This window comes from Ambystoma mexicanum, chromosome 11, assembly GCF_040938575.1.
Source record: "Ambystoma mexicanum isolate Mex_15411 chromosome 11, UKY_AmexF1_1, whole genome shotgun sequence".
NCBI classification, from domain to species: Eukaryota; Metazoa; Chordata; class Amphibia; order Caudata; family Ambystomatidae; genus Ambystoma; species Ambystoma mexicanum.
This window is the reverse complement of record NC_090934.1, coordinates 716,640,144-716,667,057: the sequence shown is the minus strand read 5'-3', so window position 1 is coordinate 716,667,057 and position 26,914 is coordinate 716,640,144. Positions and strand designations below refer to the sequence as shown.

General features: G+C 42.7%; 1 protein-coding gene across 2 annotated transcripts in view; it reads right to left on the bottom strand.

The window, feature by feature from the left end:
• The window catches only part of SPON1 (spondin 1), a 1,209,493-nt gene that overhangs the window by 195,911 nt on the left and 986,668 nt on the right, over positions 1 to 26,914 (bottom strand). For both annotated transcript variants that reach the window (XM_069623584.1, XM_069623585.1), the window contains exons 9-11: positions 21,526 to 21,666; positions 12,818 to 12,893; positions 11,416 to 11,598 (exon numbers count right to left, since the gene is read on the bottom strand). In XM_069623584.1, coding sequence (XP_069479685.1) covers positions 11,416 to 11,598; positions 12,818 to 12,893; positions 21,526 to 21,666 — 400 coding nt within the window. The remainder of the gene's footprint in view (positions 1 to 11,415; positions 11,599 to 12,817; positions 12,894 to 21,525; positions 21,667 to 26,914) is intronic.

Here is a 26,914-nt window from a genome sequence, read left to right as displayed (position 1 = left end):
AACACTTTGAAATTCCATACCAATCCACAATCTGAAACTCCCACTCCTATAGTCCAGAAAGATGTGAAATCAGCTCAAAGCCTGGCTGATATTCAGCAAATTGGAGAGCAGTTGTTCATCCCTGTTCAGTTAAATGATGGGAAGGACTCTGTTCTCGCTCGAGCGTGTGTGAACAACGGTAAGAGCTTCATCAGCGAAGCCATGTTTCGCCAACTCCCAAAAGATCCAGCCATTCCCACCTTCAAACTGATAGACAAATGGGAAATGGACCTGGAAGCACCTAATTCCAAACATCTCCTGCCAAGCAGGTGTATGCTCAAAATCTCCATTGGCAACAAGAGCATAGTCCACAATTGTTGGGTCGTGCGAGACGTCCCTGCCGCCTTTTACTTAGGCAGTGACATTCTCAATCGCTTTGCCATTAGTTTGGACCTAATAAACTTCAAAGCTTGGTCCCGATTAGCGGATAATCCCATGGGCTTTGATGATCCAGAAAAAGCATTTAGGTCAGCTCAATTGCTACCTTATGCAGTTGAAATTCAGGTTAAAGAGGAAGTCACCATCCCAGAAAGGACCCGACAATTCTCCCTGGAAGTGAAAGTTAAAAGGGGACAAGAGTTGAAAAACCCTGATGCTTACATACATCTAAATGCTTCTCTCCAACAGCAAGGGTTGGGGGTAAACCCAACACCATTAGTCAACATAGAACATGACACCATTCCAATAGAGGTGGATAACAGCGACTTAAAGAGTATTACTCTAGCCGCAGGCACCATTATTGGAATGGCGGTTGATGACCGACATTTCTCCATTGATCTTGTAAATGAACTGTTAGGACCAATCCCCAAGGACTGTGTTGACAGTGACAGTGAGGACAATACAACACCAGACAGGATTTTCACCCGGCATGGGGGGAACTTCCTGGTGTACACTTCCTGCCCCTATGGTAAGGAAGATGTGACGTGTGACTTCAGGAGGGATGAGGTGATTTTCCAAGTCCATGAGGGCTGCCTTTCCCACCTGAAGCCTCCGGTCCGAATCAGCACTCTGACCAGGGACTTCTCCACCCAGCTGGAGGAGGCCGCGGAGATAGCCGAACCAGAAGTCTTTCCAGGCTTCAGGCAGATGGTGGAAGAGAGAGTCAACCTAGCTGATGCCTGTGTGACTCTGGAACAAAAGCAAAAGTTGAAACAAGTTTTCTTGGATTTCCAAGATCTCTTTGCGGTAGACTCATATGACTGTGGTCGCACTGACATCCACACAACAACAATCCCCACGGACCCTGGCATGACTCCTGTGTTTGTGAAGCAATATCGCTTGCCTCTCGCATCAATGGAGTCCCTTACTGAAATAATTAAGAACCTTGAGTCCCGGGGAATAATTCGTCCAGTCCACAGCACCTTCAATAATCCGGTGCTGGGAATATTGAAGCCAAACGGCCAGTGGAGACTCTGCGCCGACCTCAGGGAGCTCAACAAACAGGTCCATACTTCCCGATGGCCCCTGCCCTACATTGACCAAGGGCTGGCCCAGATTCAGGGGTCACAGGTATTCACTGCAATAGACCTGACCAATGGATACTGGACCGTGCCTGTCAGTAGGGAGGACCAATACAAGCTGGCTTTTACCTTTGGGGGCCAGCAGTACACATGGACCCGGACTCCCTTCGGATACCTCAACTCCGGCAATGAATTCAACATTTTCCTACATAAGGCCATGCCCGACCTGGGTGCGAGGGGTAACCTGGCTTATGTAGATGATGTCCTCATCAAAAGCTCAACTGTTGAGGAACACATAGCGGAGATCCGTTATGTTCTGACACAGTTGAGGGCCGCCGGAGCAAAACTTTCCTTTCAGAAAGCACAGTGGTGTAAAACCCGTGTTAACTTCTTGGGGCATGAGATTACTCCTCAAGGTCTTTGTCCCCAGGAAAAGAAAGTGGAAGCACTTCAGAAACTGAAGGACCCCACAACGCTGCGGGAACTAAGGAGCCTCCTTGGACTGACTAATTACAGCAGAAAGTTCATTGAGGGCTACGCAGAGATCACCAGACCCCTGATTCATCTCCTGAAGGGGGGGGTCAAGTGGGAATGGGGTCCAGAACAAGCCGAGGCAGTAAAACAACTCAAAAGAAGCCTCTCACAAGCGCCTTGCCTAGCTTACCCGGTCAGAAACAAGGAGTTCTTCCTGGAGACAGGGTTCTCTAATACGTGCTTGACGGCAGTATTATATCAAAAGCATGACAAGGTCAATAAAGTAATCTCCTATGCGAGCAAAACTTTATCCTCTGTGGAGGAAAAATTCAACGATTGTGAGAAGGCACTCCTGGCAACGGTGTGGGCATTGAAGAATTACCGCCCGTTTATCCAGGGGGAACACATCATAGTGGAGACTCCACACCAGCCTCTGCAATATCTCCAAAGTGACAGAATCCGGGCCGGAAATGTGAGTAATTCCCGAATTACTTCCTGGATTCTGTCAATGCAAGGCTTTCCTGTGGAGGTCAGATATGGCCAAAACAAGAAGAGTCCCCTCGCGCAAGGTCTGGCTGACTTGCATGATTGTGCCAGAGAAAACTGTCTCGAGGACGAAAGTCTAAAAATCAAGGACAACATGGAGGCATACCTTAATTCCCCACACAAAGTCTTTGAAGAAGACAAGTGTGAGGGAATGCCCACTGTATATGTGGATGGATGCTCTTACCATGTTGACAACAACGGGGAGAAAGAACTGGTGGCTGGCGTAGGGAATGCATGGGTGAATGAGTCCCCAGAACCCTCCGCTGGATACAAAATTGGTCCCCGAAGTAGTCAGGTGGCAGAATTGATGGCTGTGCATCAGGCCATCCTCACTGCTGTCCAGCATCAACTCCACGAACTGGTCATAATCACAGATTCGGATTATGTACGGAACGGGTTCGTGGAGCACCTGGTTAATTGGAAAACCAGAGGCATGTTATGTGCTAACAACAAACCCTTGAAACATGGGAAGTTGATCCAAAACATTGATGATCTGGTCACCTCGAATGAGATGACCATCTATTGGAAGAAGATCAAGGGTCATTCCAAAGTAGAGGGACCAGACAAAACTGGAAATGACTTAGCTGATCAGCTGGCCAAAACCGGGGCCATCCAAGGGGATCTAATTGAGATTGAGTCCCTGTTGGGGGAAATCCAGGTCACTGCTATCACTAGGTCCCAGACAAATGCTCACAACGACCTTTCAATTGCACAATGGAGTAAGGAGACCCCTGATGCTGATTTGATTACTGCTCAGAAGGGGGATCCAATAATTGGGAAATTTTACCAGCACCTTGAGGACCCTGAGAACTTTCCCCTGACGGATACCGATTACATTGGGAAAGAGGACCTAAGAGTGTTGATGAAATGTCCAAAAATGTTCCGGATCCAAGACGGTTTGTTGGTAAGGAAATCCAAAGCTGGCCACGACCAGTGGGTGGTTCCTACCTCATTCCGAAGCCTGATGTTAAGTCACGCCCATGATGCGGCCACCGCCGGTCATAGGGGGTTTCACACAACATTGGAAATCTTAAGAGAGGTTGCATACTGGCCACACATGGGCCAGGACCTCAACCAATATTTGAAGGGTTGTCCTGTGTGTGCACAATTTCAGCCGACATCCCTCACACACCGGGCGCCTTTACAAAAGAGGGGAATGACACTGCCATGGTCAGATTTACAAATCGACTTTGTAGGCCCTGTGATTCGCTCGGCTAGGGGGAATAAGTACATGTTGACTGTGACATGCTTGTTTACCAAGTGGGTGGAATGTCTCCCAGCCCCAAATTGCAAGGCAGAAACTGCAGCTGCCTTGATGATTAACCACATCTTTTCCCGTTTTGGTCTACCTCAAAGGATTGAGTCAGACAGAGGTAGCCACTTCACCAGTGAAGTAATGACAAAGATGTGGGAGATACTGGGGGTCAAAAGGAAGTTGCATATTGCTTATCGGCCAGCTTCTTCTGGGGCAGTAGAGAGATATAACCGAACCATTGTGAGCATATTAAAGAAGTTTGTGGCAGATTCTGGGCCAAGTTGGGATATCCGATTACCTCTGGTCCTAATGGCCATCAGATCTACCCCTTCATCTGCAACCAAAATGTCACCATTTGAGTTGATGACTGGGCGCAAGATGGTGCTTCCTCAGCATTTGCTCTATAGGACCCAAGAGCAGACACTGATAAATGCCTCCACTACTCATGAGTATGTGGAGAATTTAAGGAAACACCTCCAACATGCTTTTGCTTATGCTCAGCGGAATCTAGAAAGATCAGCTGATAGCATGAAGACCCACTATGACCTGAAAACTTCCAGGAAGGAATATCAGGTGGGGGACCGGGTCTATCTATACAACTTCCAAAGGAACCAGGCCAAGCAGCGCAAATTTTTGCCTACATGGAAAGGACCCTTTGAGATCGTCGATAAGATCTCCCCTGTGGCCTACAAAATCCACATCCCCAAAGGCCCTTTGGCAGCGGGGGAAGACAAATGGGTCCACATAAACCAGTTGAAATGTTGCCATCCCAGGCACACTCTGCAACAACTGGAGGAATCCTCTGGAATCCTAGCGGGTACTGTCTCAGACTAATTCTGTTCCAATCATAAAACATACCACATCTAGTCTCTAAAATATTGTGATTTGCATGAAACTGTCTCTTAGTTATACTGTTTTTTATCAAAATAAGAATGTAATGTTTCGTCATGATGAAATGCATATGCTATCCCACCATCTCAACAGTGGTGGAAAAACGTCTATGAGTAGGTATTGCCGCTCTTCCTTTGTCGTCCTAGGAGAAAGAAAACCTTGAGACGGGCCAAGGAGGACGATCCGGAGACCGGGAGCTGAGACGCAACGGGCTCGGGGTACCGCCCAATATTCCCATCAGGACCGGCGAGGAGAACCGATCGATCCGACCGGATGGAGGAAAAGATGCTGAACTGTGCCATCTATTGGAAGAAGATGAGGAAACATCCCAGGTCTTGCGAGTCCCATTCGTGAAATAGAATGGCCATCGCAAGAAGGGGGGCTTGTGGGATGTATTTACCCATGCATCCGAGCCCTACCTCAAAACTGTGCAGTACTGACATGAAAACATCATGATGGCCAGAGCTTCCCAGAAAATGCACAGGGGAAATGCAGGAAGAATAGGCTGCCACTCATTTTTGCCGATGTTATGGGCACAGAAGGAAACTGCCTAAAATCACCATTGGACTACCCGCACAGTAGTCTGAAACCATTGGGAATGGCAATGCTGATTGCCAAAAGCAAACCCATAACTGTTGGGAATTCATTTTCTTAAATCCCAAAAATGGGTGCAGTACCAGTACTCACCACTATCCAAAAGCCGGCAGTTTAAAACCACCCTGTGTTTCTCTGAAGGCAGGCTCAAACTGTCTATTTTAAACATTGCAACACATCTAAAAACTCACTGGACACCAGCAGACATTTGGTAGAATGGAGTGTTGTGTGCCTACAAAATCTGGGAAATGAAGAGCCCAGAACAATGCTTATAACAAAACTGGCTGAGCTATGGAGTCAGCAGTTTAAGTTGCACTGGATTTAAAGACACTAAAATCGAAAATGTTTAGATTAAATAAGTGACCTATGTTTGGTGTCACATGCCTTTGTAACTGTTGAAATGTCATAGTTTTGCACTTAGAATCAGCCTTCTAGCTGCATCTGTGAAAATGTTGAGTTTTATTTGAAGGCAGAAACTGGGGAACAAAAAGTGACATTTTATCTGAAACCTGGCTTAAGGAACTGAATTCTGCCTGGCAACTACCCCCATCAGGAGTGAAACTTGAGTCACAGCTGTGTTCCCAGGCTTAGCTGCCCTTTTGCTGCTCACACTAAGGATGTGCCATCTATCTGATAATTGAATTACCTGTGCTCTGCAGGAAAGTGAACAAAGCCCTGTCCTGGCTCAGGCAAAGGTTTTATTGGCAGGAGTCGTAAATGGTCGTAAAAAGTGGCTTCCTCCTGAGGAAAGGGGAGGGGCACTGCCTGTGAGAGCAAGCTGGCTTGGCAGAACTGGAAAAACCAGAAATTCAACCTTGTGCTGAGGGTAAACCACACCCCTTTGGAGCCAGAACATAACTTTAAAAAGATGAATAACTCATAGAGCGGACATGTGAAAATTTTATAAATGATACCATAATTCTTGTGATTTTTCTGCCCACAGTTTAAGAGGTTTTTAGAACCGGTGGTATGTTCAGGGGGGTGTCAGCGGAAAAGTGGGGATAACTCTAAATGTATGCATGTTAAAAATCTGAAACTTCATCAGTTAATGTCCGTACTCCCTGCGCACATGTATGTAAAGTTGGGTCAATGTCAGAAATTGCAAAATCAGTTAAAAAGTGAAATATGTGCCATTTCTGAATGCAAGCTCCCAGGAAGAGCAGAGTTTGAACAGGGGATACCTCCTGTAAATGCATGATGGGTGCATATGATTTTAAAACAATATGTACCTCTGCAAATATGTATTTGTTTCAAATCTAGATTTGTGTGTAAGTTGACAGGAGGAGTGGACTTTCTGCAGGCTGTAAAATGACATCACTCTGACTCACAGTTCATTCCCCAATCAAATGATAAATGGAAGTTTGACCAATTAGAAGCTGAGAGAGAGGTAGGGTCAGTGATGCTAGAACACACCCACATTCTAAACACATAAAAGCAGACAGACAGGACAGATAGGTACTTTTTCGATTCCATCTGCAGCGGGACGCTCTGCCGGAAAAATCCATACTTACCTCCATCAACCTTCAGAGAGCAACATAGAGACTTCAAATCCATCAGGCCAGACCAGAAGCAGAGTAGAGCTGACCTGTTAGCAAAACCAGAGAGAGCTGACCCAGATCACTGTGAAGTGCAGAGACCAGAGGCGAATTTAAAACCCTGACCAGATCCGTGATGAGGCCCATTTCACTCAAGAATATAGTGTGAGTACATAGTAAAACTGTGTAGAACCCATCTCTTAGTTAAAATAATATAATTCAATCCATTTTTAACCTAAGTAGAACTGCAGCTTAGCAATTGTGTTACCCTGCCATCATTTTTAAAGCTGAAAAAGTGTGCGTTTAAAATTTCAAATCTGAAAAACGACCTTTATTTAATCGCTCATATCTCCACAACCGTTTGTGCTAGAGACTTGCAGTAACTTTCATTTTGAAGCTGAGATCCTAGGCTTTCCTAGGACCCCAAAACGATAGAGATAGTCCTTGTGGTTCCTCTGTAATAGCGCTCGACGCATCCGCGAATTTTACCGCGATTTGCAAATTTCTTCACGTGTAAAACTGCTGCTGCTTGCCTTCCATTTGCCAGAAATTCGTTTAACCTGCTAACTATCCCTGCATCATTGCTAGTGTGAGCCTGGACTAATATTAACTAGATACCACTCACCCTGAACCTCTGAAAAGGGAATTAAAAGTATTTTAGCATACTTTTCAATTCATTGCCAGCACATATCAAAGCAATTTGGGCCTGTGTTTTCAAACTTCTGTAGTCTAAGCTTGCTGGGGTGAACTGAATCACATTTGATTGCATTTCTGAGAACTGTGTGTTTTCCTTCCATTTCCTTGCATTGCATAAAAGGGGGGAGGGGATTGCCAGAGAAAAGTGATTACATTGTTTTGCTGAAATCATATCAAGTTGTTTTCTATACTGCATTTCATTCATTCAACCTTGCATTTCCTTGAACCTTATAAAGCATTCTCTACCACATTATACTTCTGTACCTATTTACCAGTGTGCTACCTTATCCATTTCATGTCAACTCCTTATTGATTATAGAGAAGCGTGTTAGTGCCAGATTCTCCGTTGTTGATCTTTATCATATCAGATTAAGTGTGATATTCAATTATTAATTTACTATAAAGGGTGATATATATCTATTGTTTAAATTATCAAATAAACCTTTTAAACTTGCAAAACAGAACTACTTCTTGGCTCAGTGGGGTCAGGGGGATTCCAAGAGAGGGGTGTTATATAGGGGTAGTCATCCAGAACGCATGAACTGGACCTAAAGATATATCAATAAGGGTTTTCATTCAGTATTATAGACTAGGCGTTGACTTAGCTGTAGTGTTGAATTGAATCCTCTTACAACTACCACTGTTTGTTGCCTCTATTATTTATTTATTGTTATTTATCTGTTTCTCCTCTGCTTTGCACTTTCCACTCCTCCCCGCTTCCATGCACTTTTCCCCTCCCCCTCTCCCATGCACTTGCACGTTCTCAATGTCACTGGGCCTAGTAAGATCGCTGTTTTGTTCTCCTCTGTTCCCCTCCCTTGCCTTGTCGCGCTCTGAAACACTTGTGTACAAGCGCGATAGAAATAAAATATCATGTCATATCATATCATATCACCCTGCTTTACCCTCTCTAACATGTTCCCTGATCTTCTTTCTGCACACACATTCACACAATCCACTTCTATGATCCATCAGCATCAATCTCTGTGCACTTACCAGGTCTAATCTGGTTTAGTGCTTAGGGTCTTTAAATGCAGAACTTCATCCTAACTGTCTTGCTTTCTGAGCTCAGCTCTTACTATGGATTTGGACAGTATACGAGTCATTGGGGCATGGGGGGCCATAGAAGAAACACATGAAGAGTGAAAAACAAGAACATTAAATTGCAGAGAGAACATGGTATCGCCCCAAAGTAGATGTCTCACTGTTTCCTTGAATACTTATCAGATCAGCGGGATGCTTAGCTCAGGCAGGGCTTTTTAGGGGTTGGAATTTGGGACGCATTTCTTTCAACTCCAGGAGGAAATAATTCGGGCTGGTCTGGGGTTGCAGATGGTGTGGCTCTCTTATGGCTCAATCTAGTGTCTGGCATTGCCTCTCTCTCTAGCCTAGGCACTGTGGTAAAGGGCACTTTTCATGCATGGGCCAGCAGATTGCATCTGCATGCCAGTAGACAGAGCTGCATGAGCCCACGCAACTGAGAGACATCCATATCAATGTTACCTTAGCCAGGCACGTGCCAGGGCATCCCCTGTGTGTCATGCTATATGTTGCACATAGTAACAGTCAGATGCAGCAGAAGAGGCCCAAGAAACAAAACAGTCCTCATACGTCAGTTATGGCAGCAGTGCATTGAAAGCAAGAGGAGCAGATTTGGACAATCTCATGTTATGGCTGTTTTATCGACAGGCCAGATTAATGTCTGTCAGTGTCACAACATGTGAGGGCCGCACTGTGAGTCCTCCTGAGATGATCCCATGTTCCCCGGAGGAGTGCACATCATGCCACTTCATGGTGGTCATGTTGTTTCAGGGCACGCTACACACTGCACTGGGCGAAAGATATAAGTATATGTTTTATTCCAACCTTATAATTTTCACCTAGCTTAAAAACAAGCTCTACCGCCCCAATATTAGCAGATGCCAATGTGCGCAGCTTGTAACATTATTACATTTATGCCAAAAGAGACAGCTTTTGGTGTTGGGAGTGTGTGGCCCCTGAAAGGCAGTAGCATTGTAAAAGATTCAATATCTGCGGAAACATTTCCACTTTTGAAAAAAATGGAGTGCAAATGGAAAGAGTAAACACAGAGTAGCTCAACTTTATCATTTTAGTTTCCATTTTGAAAAAAAATGTACAAGCTTCCAGAAAAAGGCAGCATTTACAGTGGATTCCAATGTAATCCATCTTCTATTAGCATTTGCTAAATGCAAGCAGATTTCTTATGATTCAATCAGTTTTATGCCTGCATGAACAGCTCTTGCAGGAGTGCATCTAGATGGTTTTGCAGGCAGAGCAGGAATGAGGTGAAGGAAATGCATGTCCACTCCTGTTGCATGAACAGCTCTTGCAGGAGTAAATCTAGATGGTTTTGCAGGCAGAGCAGGAATGAGGTGAAGGAAATGCATGTCCACTCCTGTTGCATGAACAGCTCTTGCAGGAGTAAATCTAGATGGTTTTGCAGGCAGAGCAGGAATGAGGTGAAGGAAATGCATGTCCACTCCTGTTTCCCATTACACCTGCAAACACATGTGAAATGAGCAGAACCAGTAACAAGTGTTAAGGCTGGCATAAGATATTTACATCTGGTTGTTGAACTTATTTTACTGCACTTCAGCTTTTAAAATGAGCTCCATTTAGTAAATTGCCCGCATTCTGTAAATAAATAACCAATGGGAAAGTAGCTGGTGACAAGATGCACCTGGCTGCTTTGGATAAATCAGACAGCCCTTTGGGATCATAAGAATGACAGCATGTGTTTATATTTGTGAAATATGTCTGTTACAATGATCAAAGCTAAGACCATTTTGAGCAAGTAATGCACACTGTGTGAGGTGCTCATTTCATTCATATGAACCCCCACCTTAACAGTGACATATATACCCATTTGAACACCTTTTCTTACATTTATGAAGTCTGGTCTGTCCTGCTTGAGCAGCTGCTGTCCCTTCTAAATGGATCCACACACAATGAGGGCAAGCATAAGGTGGGGTATGGAGGGGCAGCAAAGGGCATGTTCCTTATTTTGAGGGGGTCAGGATACACTTAACCCCCCTCCCCCCGAGTTATTGCACCTAGGCAACATTTACAATTGATTCCTTTGGAGTCTGCCGATGTATTGCTGGTGTAAATTCCAGGCGGACTCCATCGGAATCAACACCATCTCCTCCACCATGAAAATACATGCTGGCGCAAATGTGTGGAGAATTTGTATCAGAGTGGTCACCAAGGAGTGGCCAAGGGGGGCCAAGGCCACCCTTATAAAAATGCTGAAAAATCCCCCCCCTCCACCTATCGGCCGGCCTGCCGGTTTTGAGTTTCTTTTGGTGGGCCACCGCAGTGACCTCATCAGGACACCCCTATGAAAAATGTTTGGGGCTGCCACTGATTTGTATGGCAGAGAGGAAGGGGGAAGCAGAATCTTAACTAACGATCCGCCACTCCTCTTCAGCATACATATAAATGAGACTGAGCTGCACTGTTAATTGAACATGTAGAAGTCCTACGCAGCACTATTGCACGTTTAATTAACTCTGCGGCTTATTGGAAATGAGCCCTTGTGTCTGAACATCTCAGCTTCCTGAAACATGCTTAAAACCTGAATGTTTAAACTTGTCAGCAGCGGCCTCTGCTGGTCATCCACTGCCTTGCATTTTAAAGTGATAATACCATCTGCTGATTCAGAAATGCACTTCAGAAATAAACATAGTACAACATATTTAAAGGAAGCAACGTTTGTTTAATGTTTTCCCCCTCTGTAGATATGCAAAATACAAGCTCAATTGTGAGTGTAAATCTGGATGTCTTTTTTTTAAGCAAAACAGCTTCTATAAAATTAAATTTGAACAGGTGATCAGACGACCGAAAAGACAATGGCTTGTTGGTAGATGAGCTATTTTTCCATTCATTGTTTCACATCTCTTACCATCATCACTACAGCCAGGTCCCATGCACTGCTCGAAGTCCTGGGTGTTAGGGCAGGGCACACTGAGGTCAAGCTGAGCTTTCAGCATTCGCTGCCTCATCCTCTTGCCTTTATCACAGGTGGCCGAGCTACAGGCCGACCATGGGGACCAGTTCGAATAGATGCACGTTTCTGGGGTGTCATCTAAATGTAATCCAAATGTGAATGGTTAATACAGTACAGCAAACACACACTGTAATCAATGCTAATTTAAATGCAACGCTATTTAAACAAACACAGTGAAAACATACAGCTGCTGCAATCCAGAAATTGGCATCAAAGTAAAATTCACTCATGTACATTCAAACATTACAATATTGATATGTTGTTATCCATGTAATAAAATCTGTCCAAATTAGTAACCGCATATGACTCATCTAGCACCATTCACGCACTGTATTGAAGTAACAGACATTTTGTTTTAGCTCACTGCCTGGGGCTAAGGCTGCCATCTGCTGGGAAGGAAATATACAAAAATGTCACCCTCATGTGTGCGCCCCCGCAGTCACTGCGACTTTGGGGCTGCACAAAATACTGACTCCCATTACTGCACCCAAGCAAAGCAGGGGTTGTGGGGGTGTCCGCCATTCTCCTTGGGCGCAGTAACGTGAGTTGGGGGTTGCAGGGGTGTGACCTGGTTACCATTGTGGTAAGCGGGGGACAAGAAAGTAAAAAAAAAAGAATACTATTTTTTTTAAAGTATTCTGCTGCGTCAGCTCTGACCCACGTAAGTGGGAGAAACTGACGCCACAGGGATAGCGGGGAGTCGAACGGTCACATAGAAGTGTGCTGCTGCAAATGTAAGTGAGGTGGGGGTGGTGTAAGGGAATTCAGGCCGGGGACGTGGGTAAAGAGATCTATTTGATCACTGCGCCGTGCCCTAAATGTCGTCAACATTTTTGTCAGCGCAGTTACAGGCGGCGCAGTGATCACATAGATTTGATGGAATGAGACTATACCATGATAAGAGCATATAATGGTTGACAAAGCTCATTGCACCCATTGAAGATGGGTCACAATGATGAGACGGGAAAGCCCACTGGCCAAATGAATAAGCCTCTGTGCAAGGACGGCCTTAAGCAAGGGTGGAGGGCTATTATTGCCAATCTTGGCATTACGGCGACTAGCACCACAATACGATGTCAATGTTGATAACGGCCTGCATTTCTGTGTAACGAAATGTGTTGCGTAGAACATGAGACTCTTGTTAGACCACAAAAACAGAGTCATGTGCATTATCTGCTAATGTTAACGTATGAACGGACAATTCGTGAGACGTCCGAGGAAGAGCAATGCTCATGTATATGAAACTGCAAAATAAAGCACTACAAACTTTGCAGATTTATAGTCATACATGCTATACCTTCTTCTTTTTCTTCGGGCACAAGGTCAGCCACAATGTCATCTACATTATCGGGAACAATATTGCACTGTTCACCCTGCGAAAAAGAAATAAACAAATAAATAAATAACAACAATCGAATCAATGGAAAATGCTCACTTGAGGAAAATAACACTCTAAAGTGTTGGCTCATGCAGAAGTCAGTCACAATCGAAACCGATTAGTTAACTATTTATGCACCTAATGCATTAACAATTAAAATCTTTGCTTATATTTTGTCAGTTGCATTTCCTTAAGCAAAAAACAACCGAGCACCACCTTGCAGCACTGATACCTTTTTTAGGCTATCCCTATACTGTTGTCTTCTAGCTTGGCAGACCACCTGGCTCTCTTCCTCATGAATTAAATAAATCGATATTCATGGATTTCAAGAATTATGTGGTGTCATAGTGTATTTACTGTTCTAAGGACTCCCTTTTGCAAAATAAGTAGCAATGTATTACACAATACATTGTGCATTGATGCATTCATGGTTGCAAACAAATGGGTACGCTGGCTAGCTCCTTGCAGTGTACCTGCCCAACTACCTCCCTACATAACGGAGGAAATCAACTGTGGCATGACCCTTGAGTTATTGTGCACAGGCTCTGCATTCCCTAGTGGTTGTGTGGGGACCTTCTTTCCACCAGCCAAAAGCTCACCTGCCCATGAGAAGCACACTCTATCCACAGCAACTGGCTCGGCCTAGTAGTTGTTCTCCTTGAGGAAAGAACAGTAATTCAAGCAATGTGTGTGTGTTGGAAACTTGACAAGTTGTGCTGAGAAAACAGTACAGTGCTTGTATTCTAAGGTAATAGAACACACCTGTAAAGTTACTCTGTGGTGTAGGACTGATAAAAATGAATTTGACTTGTTTATGATATTCAGCATGAATCCGAAGGGTTTCACAATCTTCAACTTCCATGTTCCCACTATTTTGTTTGAAAGGACCAAGGAATGCTCAATGTCGCCTCAGGGTTTTATGAAGTCAGCCCATATACCTTGTGAGGGAAACTCTGCTTTGTTCTTCTTTTCGAGCACAAGATCATTGCCTAACAGATTATCTTAATATGAATTTCATAGTATTTGTATTATTGTTCTGTGTGACATGGTCATGCAAAAGCCAAACATCCCATCAGGAAATGGTCAAATGAAAGTCTGCACCTTTCTACATGTTTGCCTGATGCTGTCATGCGCAGTAGAGGCTGCCCAAACACACAGAATGCTCTCCTAGAGGGAGCTGTTGTCTTAGGATATATTCTTAGGATGTACAGTGGTCCAAGTCGCATAGCTTCACCCGTTACAGTGGTCCAAGTCGCATAGCTTCACCTGTTACAGTGGTCCAATTTGCATAGCTTTGGCTGTTGTCACTGCTCGAGAGAGCTGTAGAATTAGGATATACAGTGGCCCTACTGTGTAAATGAAAACCTGCACACGGACATGTACACTAGTCTATAAATTCATACTGTAAAAGCAACAGGGGCATTTGTACTGGGGACAGTTGCTTATTTGTGTTCCCAGGTCATGAAATGGAATATAACAGGCTCTAGTCTGCATGGTGGATGACGTCTATTAACCCTGGAGCATAGGTGCATTTCTGCATCCATCATGTTCAGTTAAGCTAGTGCTTTTGTTTTGTGGTTGAGGACCTTGGAGCACTTGACAAAAGATGTATGTTTGTGATTATATACATCTGTGTATACCGACACTCTCAGTTGTGTATTGTGTATTGACAGGCTTAATCATAAACTGTGCAAACCTTAATTACAACACGTTGATATGTTCACCTCATCGATGGCAAGCATAGAGACAGAATGCTAATCTGAACCAGAGACTAAAATATCTCAATTGTTGTGTGAATGGTATAATTCATTCTAGGTACTGTCCAGACAATTTGGAATTGATGACATAGTAGAGTCAGAGGAAAGGACATCGAGATGGACTTGCATGACATGGTCTATAGAGGAGGGGATGACTTCACTAAAAATGAATCCAATGAAAAGTTCTGAAATATTCTTACAATTCAAGAATTGACAATTTTCCTCTCCTCTTTAGTTATCAGCCTTACAGTGATGTCCTCTGCTGAATATTTAGTGTTTCTTACGGATCAGGATCTTAATTTTGAGGGTTACATTGCACAGCTCACTACCTTAGTGTTTTTCAGCAGTCTTTATTAATATATATATATATATATATATATATATATATATATATATATATATATATATATATATATATATACATATATATAGATATATATATACATACATACATGTTTTTTCTGTCAGACTTTGACTGGGCTGCTCAAGCCATAGTGGTATCTAAGATTGATCGAGGCAACGTAATTCTAGTGGGACTACATGCTTCTTGGCTTGCTACCTTAAAGATCTTTTTACAATTGCCAACGTGCCCGAACACTGACCAGTGGAATTTTCACTGGATGTCACCAAATAGAATATTATTTCACTGGTTACCTATCACCATGCGTATGTTTTTAAGATCGGTTGCATGACCTTAATGCCACTAGTTCCTGGCAACCCGTATGCGTCGAACAATCTACATTTCCGAGGGCTTGAGAACACATCCAGGGATTGTGTCTCCTCCCCCCAAGCAGGAGGCATCCCCTTTGGGACTAGGGAGGTGAGCCCACTAGTTTTAGCAATCCCTGAGATCCAGGGTAAGCAAGATCGCTCTGGAGGTGACTACCCCTTAAGGAACAGGGACACCCCAGAAAGACACTTAAGTCATCATCTCCCCCCCAGAGACTAACACTTTTATAGGGTATGCAGGCACTAAGATGTTTGAGAACTCTTCTACAATGGCTGGCTCAGCTTCTGACCCAAACTTCATTTCATCCCATTTAGGAAAAACAGCAGAACTGCAGCAAAGCCAGGCTGCTGAAGTCACGTCAGGTGAGGAATCAATCAGGATGGAGTACCTCAGTGAGCTGAGGCAAAGCCTGCAGGAGGAACCACCCAAGCTCCCACAGTGAACCAACGGGAACAAGGAGGGAACACCCACAGGCAAAAAGTGCAGTGAGGAGTGGCATAAGTGGCTCCACAGTGATATGAGAGGCAGTTGGCCTACATAGCTCCCCCAGGGAGCACCACTCATCATATACAGGTGCGCACTGGCTTCCAAGGAATCAGAGGCAGGCGACATGGGAACGAAAAAAACACAGGAGCCCCAGAGTGGGAAGAGACATTGAAAGTAACCTGAGTGTAAGGAAGAAATAGAGAAGCACCCAGAGTGTGGAGAGAAACCAAAGGAAGGTCATGGGTAGGAAAGGCAGATGAGCCACAGAGTGAGAAAAGAATACAAGAAGCCCCGGAGTGGGGGAAGAAACAGCAAGAAGCCCCAGAGTGGGGAAAAGAAAGGGAGAAGCCTGGTATGGGGAAAAGTACCATGGAGCCTAGAGTACGAAATAAGCAAGAAGGATCCCCAGAGTGGGGAAGAAAAGGATTGAAAGCACCCCATACTGTGGGCAGGGAAATATGAAAACCTGAACAAAAGTGTGAGACACATAAGCTTCAAGGAGTACCAGAGATACTCAACTGGAATCCCGGGACAGCACTCCACCCATACACAAACTATATGTTTTAGACTTTGAATAAAGGCAAGGCCTATAGTAAAGAGAAACAAGGATGGGAAAAGAAGCCAGCTGCCGTCCCTTTCCCTTGGGCAAGGCCCAAATGTATGTCTTGGTTGTTTTATATTTTATTTTGATCAGTAGGGAGAGAAAGTAAGTTAGAATAGGATTTCTGAATAAAGGACTTAATTTATGTTTGGCCATCTTGACACAGTGACGAGCACCCCATTTTACCTTCCTTTGTATAGAGTAGGGCTTAGTATTGCAGACTTAGGGAAAGGTTAGGTCTTTTTGAATCAGAAGAGAAAATAAACCTTTGTAAAATCATGCCTGCTTTACCCGTCTCCTGATTCTGGCCTGCCACAACACAAATTCATCTAAATATTCACAAATGTCATAATACCTGATTATCTGCCCACACATTTTCTCCGGAAAACCAAGAGGCATGGGAAACTCTTCGCACATTGGTTTCCCTTCTCCTGTCATTAATTTAATTTAAAAAGTTGTTGCTAAGCCAAAGACACACTGATATTTTGGGGCACTCTTCCCAAGGGTAGGATCTCTTGCTGCTGTCAGGGAATGTGAATGAACCATGAATTGGTGGTTGAAGCTGTCCTCTGGAGAGGTTATGTGATGCATTGATTACGCATATTTTACTGGCCAATACAATACTGGCTAACTGACTTAGTCAGCTCGGCAAGTACGGCTGAAAATGTACCACTAATGTTTAGTAAACATTTTCTAATTAATTTTTCATTGCAGCCTATGACCAAGTAAGATCAAAGACTAGCAAAGAGTAATATCATTCATGCATTGTATGATCGATAACCTTACTATTGAAGGCATGGAGATTTATTGCAGGATAATGGCAACACTCTAAGGGCAAATAGCTGGGAAATTAAATTTTGCCAAGCAGTAGAGACCCCTGCCAGGTTCTATAAAGCTGTTTGCACTCCTTCGTCAAATACAATAATGGATGCAATGTTAGCTGTTTATTTTTTTTTCTTTTTCTTAAAATACTAAACATTGGATTGAATTATTTTGTTTTGAACTAATTAGAAATGATAATGATGATAGTGACTACTTCACAATCTATGTTTTGCATCTTAAAGTCTTGTTCCTAAAATGAAGATAATTCTTGTCAGTCTGTTGCTGAAGTAAGAATGTTTGTAATTAGGTCATTACAATAGATTATTGACTGTTTTATGGGCATTCTTCTTAAATTGTGCGGATGAGATTTTAGATGCGGTACCTCAGTTGAATGGATGGAGCTCAACTTTCCTAAATGTACCCTGCCAATTGGAATCTGATCTTCTAGACTCATAACAGGAAATAAACAGGAGGGTGAAGTGACAGACTGCTCTCATCAACATGATCATGTTTCTAGTTTTGATCGGACAGTGTTGATGACACTTCTAGCAGTATAACAATATTGTCTGGGCAAGCTGAATATTTAAATTAGAAATTACTATAAAGTTTTAATCTAAGTTCCCAGCTATTGAGTCACTTCGTTTTATTCTTTAATCCTTGCTGCAATTACATCAGAATGAAAATGTTATATAGGCACTGATTCCCGAATTTCTGGAAAGTGTGGCATATCTCATTTGGCACTACTGCTTTAGGGTACATGAGGAATAACATAACACATAATTTGATACTATCCTTTCCCACCATGTTTTCATCAATTACCTGTTCTGTTCATTCCAAGTCGGTTCCAGATTGTTTAATAGGTGACTGTGTCCTATCAGGGTAAGCTGTCACTTCCCCTGATGTGTTTGGGGGCGGAGGGGTTAGTTCTCATGTGTGCAGAATTTCTGGGGCCCCTCCTAATGTAGTGGACATGCACATTGTTTCATGAATCCCTCTGACCTGACACACTGAATGCCCCTGCTCCCAGTTTAGATAAAACATGGATGTGCAGAGGAACCGCTAGATACAAATCGGGGAAAACACAGTATGTAGGGTCTCTGCAAAGATAACTGGAGGGTGAAATAAAAGTCAAAATCCCATAGAATTTACGGTATCTGCTTATATAAAATAAGATAAAGGGGTCAAAGAGAGCAGGATCAATGCTAATGGGACAGGGGTAGTTCTTGGCCAAAGGAGATATCCCTACCAGGACAAGCCAAATAAATACATATGAATATGTTTCACGAAATAGGGAAAAGAAACCAAACAGTTAACTGTGCAAGTGCGTTAGGTGTCTTACAGAGATTGCATGCGTGTGAAGTGCATTAGGCAGAAGACAAAATGCAGAAGGAACCTGTTCTATGTGATAGAGTGGTTGGCGTGGCATCTATTGCTAGATTTATTCTTTTTTAATTCTTTCATTATATACATTTTAATACTCAATATGTTTCATGTCTCCTACAGAATAATCATGAACAGTCTATACAGACTGAAGGCTACAATGCTTCGTTTCAATGATTGTAAGTAGTCACTAAAAGTTCAACATGTTATTCTAAAATACTTTATCCAGTCATATAGGCAATCAGAGACGATTACGCCCAGATGTGGGAAATCTGCAACTTGTTTGGGTGGCATCACTATGTGAAGTAAACTTCCTTTTGAACGTCTTGTTGGGCTTGGATTAGGATTTCACTGTATTGATCTTTAAGCTGTTCTTCTTGCAAAAGCCAACTGCCTTAAGTTGTTTTTGTCAAACTAGAGGTGTTTGAGCGAGAAGAAGAGAATCATTTGGCACATCTCTAGACTGTGACTAACAGATTGCATACGTATAGAATATCTTTTGCACCTTCCAAGATTGCATTGGTCATATCCTTTCCAAATAGACTAAATAGTAAGAGAATTTACCAAACAACCTTGTTTTACTCCTATGGTTGGCAAAGGTTTCTGTGACAGCTTCCCAATCCGTCCAAAACTCACTTGTGCTGAGGTGTTCATATGCAGATCCCTTACAATTGTCAACAACTTAATATCCAGCCGCGGTCTTTGTTAATTGAACCTGGAGATTGAATGTCTCAGCAATATCAAAGGACAGGGAAAGACCGAGCAAGAAGGCATAGAAAACTGTGTTTTTGCAGTGGCATACTTGTGAATCAGGTTAGTGGGGGAGACTGAAAATATAAGGGCAGGGTAGCTTTATGATGCTCAGTGTTATTCACAGGTCCTTTCTTTGGTCGTTTGTACCAAGGGCATTGAGGCTTTTGTGTCCAGAGGGAAGCCGCATTTGCCCATTTTCGTAGGATGCATTGGTCAGGTTTGTCATATGTAATTTAGATGTAAAGGTGTAGCATTCTCATGCTTTTTGTCTGTTGGGAGGTGTATTCCAGTGTTATATGTGTGTGTGTAAGTATCTTAGATAGTATCGTAGATAGTATGACCAGGGTGTATTTGAACTAAACATGTAAGATTGTTTGCATGGGGAAATGTTACTGGAGATCCTGATGGGCAATTGGCTGCATCCATCAGCTTTGGGTGTGGATATGCTATATAGTCGTGCCCTTCATTAGTGTCATTGTGAGGAGGTGCTATTACTGGCACTGGTATAACCGGTGCTGCTAATACCAGCAAATCAATGGAATGAGTATTTACCACCCTTACTGGCACCTGTAATCTGGTGGTAATTCTGGCAGACCAGGTGCCGGTAACGGTATTACCATTTGGTGGTATTCTGCCAGATTTACCGGTGGGATATCACCAACCATGTAATGAAGCCCTTGGTGTGACTCAAATGGCCCTCAATAGGGGGCTTATTCCCTGCAGTGTGAATGAAGGCAAGAAAAGATCAGCACAACATCGTTATGCCTGTTTCAACACCTCCATTCACTCTCTTTTCCCCCTCCCTTTTAACCACGGCTTTCAAAAACTATTTGGTTTTACGGCAGCATGAGTTGTTTATACCACAGTAAATCCAATTATTTCCTATATAATACAACTGTTTTTTACACCAGTAAAAAGCAGGCAGATTACATGGGAAATCATTGCAAGCGCTTTCTGCCACGCTTACATGTCAGGCAGTGTTTACTTATTTAAGGGCTTCTGTCACCCTTTTACTCTTCCGTTTTGCACTCTCCAGTGAAAATTATGAAAATGGCCTGCAGGGGACCTGTTTGCATGTCAGTCCAAATGTAAAATTAGCTCCTAGTTCTATTTTAGGGTAAGAGAGAATTACACCGGGCACGGACAGATTGGGACACACAAATGAACCAGGACACCAATAAAAAAAGTGGCCCCCAAATGCAAATCACATTTAATTTCAAAAGGTGGCCCATATACGCCAGACGGGCCCACCCTTTGTGCATTGCCCTATAGGCTAGTACAACCCTGACATCTGGCAACTTCTTTGTGAATCAGATGCAAACGATTGATGTAATTGTTCTGGCTCTACCAACGGATTGGGTGCTATCAATACTTCATTTTAATGTATCACAATTTATCTGAGTCGAATGTGCGTTTACTAGGTTGGTTCGTTGTTCTTTGAGGGATGGGTCTTTCAAGTCCAAGGACGACTTTGCCACATCGTAAGACCTCATGAGAATCCCATAAACCAGGCATGACATTTTCCTTGTCTGTTCATGTGCTTTGTTACAAATACGAGTCCATCTATTTCCACAATATCTAAATGATATAACATGCATTTGATAATGTCTGAGGCAACGTAATTCAGGGAGAATGTCCACCAAAACCATTACTGAAAACTGCAGATCTTTGGAGAACAGCACAACTAACAATGGTGTGTCACCGCAGAAAGAAAACACACGTTAAAGTCAATATCAAACATGTTATCAGCATGCTTTACTGTTTTTTGATAATTCCAGTAAAACAAAATTGACATTTTGTTAATTTACATAAACAAAAATCTCAGTTCAGAACCCAGTGATTTTTCCTGTATGCCACAAATACACCCAAAAAAATAACAATGTTGACATTATATTAATCAATAATATGTATTTTGTGTATTTTATATGCTAAAACAGAGGCAATGTATTTTTTACAAAAACGTTACTATATTTTAACAAAATCTCACAAATAAACTACTAACCTACTGCAACAACAGGGATCAAGCACATGACACCACGTATACTGTAAAACAAGTTATTCACTCCATGCCACAACTTCCAAAAGTCACTGTACCTACCTTCCGTGCAATTCTTTCAAGGATAACTCTGGCTACTGGCAAAATGGGACCTCCTTCGGGGTCATAAAAGGGGCTCAGCGGGTTATCTAGGCTTGTTAATGGTCTTATTTTCTCCGGGGGAATTGCAGGTTTATTGGGTGACTGTGAAAGAAGGAATGAAACACAAATAAGTCTTTGCCACATTTAATGGACATGTTTAAAAAAATCACTAATTAGAAGCAATTAACTGTTTATTGGCATGGAAACAAACAATACATCAATTCAATTTTAGCTTTTGTTCGAATTTCTGGCTCCATAAAAGTCAATCAAAAAAGATAAAAATATGAAGCAATCAGTCAATGGCATGGTGGGTCGAACAAAACCGATGACATAACAGTGAATACACATAATGCACACCAATTAAAATAGCACAACACTTAACATGCAAAAACAGACAGCAATTAATCAAACTAAGAAATGCGTCGCTGAAATTGTGCTGATGTAAGTACAGAGCAGGCAATATACATTTAGACATAGAATAGCCATACCAACGTCAGGTAATGAAAACAAATATAGAAAAGAGCGTGTTTGCATTGTGTAACACTCTTTCCCAAAAGCAGAGGCCTAAGATAAAAAAAGGCCTCTGCTTACAATATAATGGACATAAATGAGAAAGTTCTTTAGTGTCTCCACTTCAAGCGGGTCACAAGAACAGCACGGTTTCAAAAATACATCATTGCAGTTGTCCCATAAACACTAATACGTTTTAACTATATCAATGAGAAATTTAGATTTTGGGGCTGGCTCATGGACTTTGTGTGCCAAAAAACGGGGATTTGTGCGCCATTTTGCCCGCAAATCCCTGTTTAACAAATGTGGATTTGTGGGCAGAATGGCGCACAATTCCCTGTTTTTCTGCGCACAAATTCCATGAATCAGCCCCTTTGACTTTAAAGCACCCGACCTGATAGTCCGTAGTGAACGGCTGCATTACACAATGCAGTGAGCGAAATAGAAATGGTGCCTGCATTATTGGGTGAAATGTATTATTTTCCTCTTCAGGGAATTCCAGTGACAACTCTTGCAAAATTGATGAAAAGATCTCGTGCACAAAACAAATTTGCAAGAAGTAAATAGTGTCCATTTAGTTTGCTTGAAAGCAAAACCACAGGCAGATAATGTATGGGAAACCTCTTGTGTAACATTATAAACTTGAGTTTCCAATCTGCTGCTTTGCTACAAAAATAGCAGATACACTTTGGTTACACGTTTATTTAGCAAAGTCTCTGGACATGTTTTACTCTACTTACTAAGGAATCGTCAATTCGCTGATCATTTTTCTATAATTAATTTACTGCAAATGTACTAATAATTATTTCTTTTAATTTCATCAATGATTGGATAAAGGCAAACTGACCATTTTCAAACATCCCTAGTCATCATCCTTAAACAACTGTGCAGGAATCTCACACCCATTACTAAAACATAGCTCCGTTTTCAAAAATGATTGGCTGCTCCCGCAAATAGCCACACCCAAAGGCTTTTCCCAAGATGAATGGAGTTATATTTGGACAGTACGCAGGAGGAAGGGGTTCACATAAACACGCGTCTGCCATCTTGTGATCCTTCATGTATGGTGATTATAGCCACCTCCAATTCTATGTTTCACGTCTAAGTATGTTCCTTCACATTGATTGATGCCTTCTATGGCCTACTTTGAATGTAGGTAGATTGCTGTGCACCTAAATATGCTTTGTGTCTCCCGTAGGTAGCCTGCAATGCAACCCATTCCAGCAGGCAACTAACATACAGATATGCTTGTTTTTATTTATTTATCAACTTTTGTCTTTTCTTGCACTTAATTTATGCTAGCAATCCCTTCACGCTTTATTGCTTTGGCTATCTTTTTGACTGTTTTATTGATGGTCTATTTGAATTCATGAGATAAATCATTGTATTTCCTAATTTGATTGTATTAACTACACATCTGCCTTTGTTTGCTGGAACACGCTAATCAATGTGATGTATTGACATTTTACATGACCAGGATGCTAAGTTACTGATGATTTATTCAGTTTAAACAAATGTGTATGGCAACAACCTCACCTTTTGTGTATACGTGATTAATGTCAGATTTGGAATGTCATTTTATTCTGTGAAGGCTGATGTAATTATTTCGGAATGATACATTAAGGTGGGGGTTTTAGCACCTTGACCATCATACACTGTTTTGTAATCAAAAATACATTTAAAAACATTTCATGGAAAACAGTGTTGATGCAATGGTATTATGGTGTGTAATTTCAGAGACCATTATCTTTGCTGCCTCATGATTTCAATTTAAGTTAGCAGAGAGCTCAGAGTGTGACGTTGAAAGCATTCCCATCTTATTATCTCATATACATATTATAATAGGACTCATATGTGCTCATACATAATATGAGAGAGGTGCTCAAGAGAATGTCGTTTCATTTTCATTGGCATCTGTTCTTAGAGTGGGTATAGGGGTGACATTTGAACGCTGGTGAGAGGTCCCTAGACCCGAAGTAAGTAAGTGCGCCAGTGGGGAATGAGCGAGCACGAGTGTGATGGGGGATAGACGGGGGTAGGCACGGGCAATTGCACGTGTGAGGGGGATAGCGGTGTAACTACTCTGGATACATGGGAAGCAGCAGTGATCTCCCTCAGAATGCAGTCTTTGATTTTTGGATTCAGCCCAGCAACTGAGGGCGCTGATCGGCTGCCTCCCCACCTCTGACTGCTAATATGTCCCCTCTAAACACACATCCAGGAGATCCCAAGACTAGTCCTGGAGCCGCTTGGCTTGCAAAGCAGCATTCTCAGCAGGTCCCATACTACTCTATTCACCACTTCATAAGGTACGGTAATTTGCCAGCCACCCATTTCCTCCCTTTGCCAATTTAATCTATCAATGCAAATTCAGATGACTAAGCAAAAACAGCATGCAACACATCCCTATGCCTGTTTTTGGAGGTTGTTAATGGCTCTGCATGCACATCTCACTCACATTGTCTTACCATGCAGGACCGGCCTGATACTTTCACTTTCCGTTACTATGTCACCGCTGTCTCGAAGCAGATGATGCTTCTTCAAGTCAGGCAATTTCTTCATTGTGCATGAACTTTCCCTCTTTGGATTTGCAGTATTTACTCAAAATTGTACCTTAAAACAACTTTCTATAGGTGAAAGTCTAATTCTACAACTTAACCCATTAGTCATCCCTCCAGGTCACGGCTGCCACTTGACCTACGAATGGTATGACAAGGCTCGTAGCATGGCCTTGTCAATAGTGGGCTGGGAACCCTTTTTTCCAAGGGGTTGAAAGGGTAGGAAGAAATCCAGAGCTAGCCCCAGCATTGCCACATGTTGCAAATACTGCTCATTGTATCTTTTAATTTTGAGAGACCCACTGGGCCATGCAGAAAGACAACCCAGAAGACCAAGCAAAGGAATCAACAACAGTTCCCTATACATGGAATGGAAAGTAAAAGCCACAAGGAGAAGACCTAGCATTGCAGAGACCTGATCATAACAGGGCACTGCCAAGAAAGATTGAGAGAGAGACAGATACCAGCCATGGAAACCAACGGCTTGTCATTGGTAGAGCCTGTTGGCAAGCTTGCTCAATGAGGTGCAGGTCTCCTAGACCACCACGGACAAATAGGGGGAAAGGAACCATCCTCTCTCAAACTTACCAGGATACACAATGCGAACGAGCCCCAAAACATAAACTAGGACACTGGAATTTCTATGCTACCATCTTTGGAACACAGCAATCCATCAGGGAGAAAGTGGATGGGCTTAGCAACCTTATAATGATTTTTTCCACATATACGCCCTTTGTGGGGCGGCAGCGCTAGATTATCCAGGTATATTTTCCAAAACCTCACAGTGAGAGGGGGATTTAAGCAAGTACCAAAAAGTAGGAAGTGTGGGGTTTTCTGGTTAGGTCAGAGGTGGAGGATGACCAAGAGACCGGCAGGAGGTAGTAGTGGCTTATGGAGGATATTCATGGAGCAGACGAGGTATCGGCAGTGATGTTGCAATGTGAGTCTGCATGTTTGTGTAACGAGTGAGCAGAGAGGTTAGTCTAAGGAGTGAATGTGAGTTGAATGATAGAGAGTGAAAGGAGGGTGTTCGAGTAGTGGGTGGGAGGAGAGTCATGGTGGGAGGAGGAGAGTAGTACTGGGAGGGGAGAGAAGTGTGGAGAAGTGGAGTAGTAGTGCGGAATAGGGGAGTAGTGTGGATGTGAGAAATAATAGTGTGGAGGAGGGAAGTAGTAGTGTGGAGCAGGGGAGTACCAGTGGAGGGGAGGAATAGTGCAGAGGAGTGGGGGAGAAGGAAAATCAAAGGGTAGGGACACAAGCAGGAGGAACAAACCATTAAAGGAACATCATAAAGGATGGAGGAGTGTAAAAAGGCAGTCAGACTAAAGAGCGAGATGCAGGAGTTGACGTAAAAGGATATCATGACTGAAACCACAGTAAGTGCAAGGAACTACCCAAATTTCCATTGGAAAACTAACCCGCCGATAGTATAGAGACAGTCAGGAAGTTCCTGAGGGAGTTTTCACAGCCAAGCATCTTGGAGTATCATCCGTAGCGTAAGACAGTTTCTTTAGACAGTAGAGGTTACAAACCCCTGAGTTAGCGAGGATAGACAAATATAGATGAGAGAGATAGAGGGACGGCCCCTGCACCCCAAAAATAAAATAAAAACCTTTTAACTACTATTTCTAAGATTTTTAGTGATTTCAGTGTCTTCTGTGATAATGCATTTCAATTAAATTATTACCTTAGGTGACCATTAAATATTGGAAATGTTGACCCAATTCACAGTGAATCAAGCAATTACAAATGGTGCAGGGGATGTGACTTTTTTGGATGCCATATTCTCAGAAATGCGTGGGTCACCTCGTTCACAAATGTGATCTGTACTTTTCAGTGTGGCCATACACTGGCACAAGTTTACAGAAATAATTGTATTGAAAATTGATCTTTTAATTCAGCTGAACACTTCTCTGCAGAACCATTGAGATAATATCGAGGCTAAAACTCCCTCTTGTGATGCTCCAAGTACATGGCCATTGTAGGCATGGTGTAGGGCGGTTTTGGGGTTGTTTTCTAAAAATAAACCAATCACAGAACTCTTCCAATCAAACGTTTAGTGTCATAATGCCCTAAGGTAGGAAGAGTTTGGCTAGTTTAGGCTACAACTATGGATATATTTTAACATCGTGGTCAACACAACAGAAGGATTTTGGAAAGTCTAATTGGGAGAGACCTACAGTCATGGCACGCTGTGATGCTGGAAATGCATCGGAGGGACAGGGCCTCCGTATCCTTCTTCTTTACTGTTTTTATCGTGTGTTCTGTTGTGTTTTCCGCAC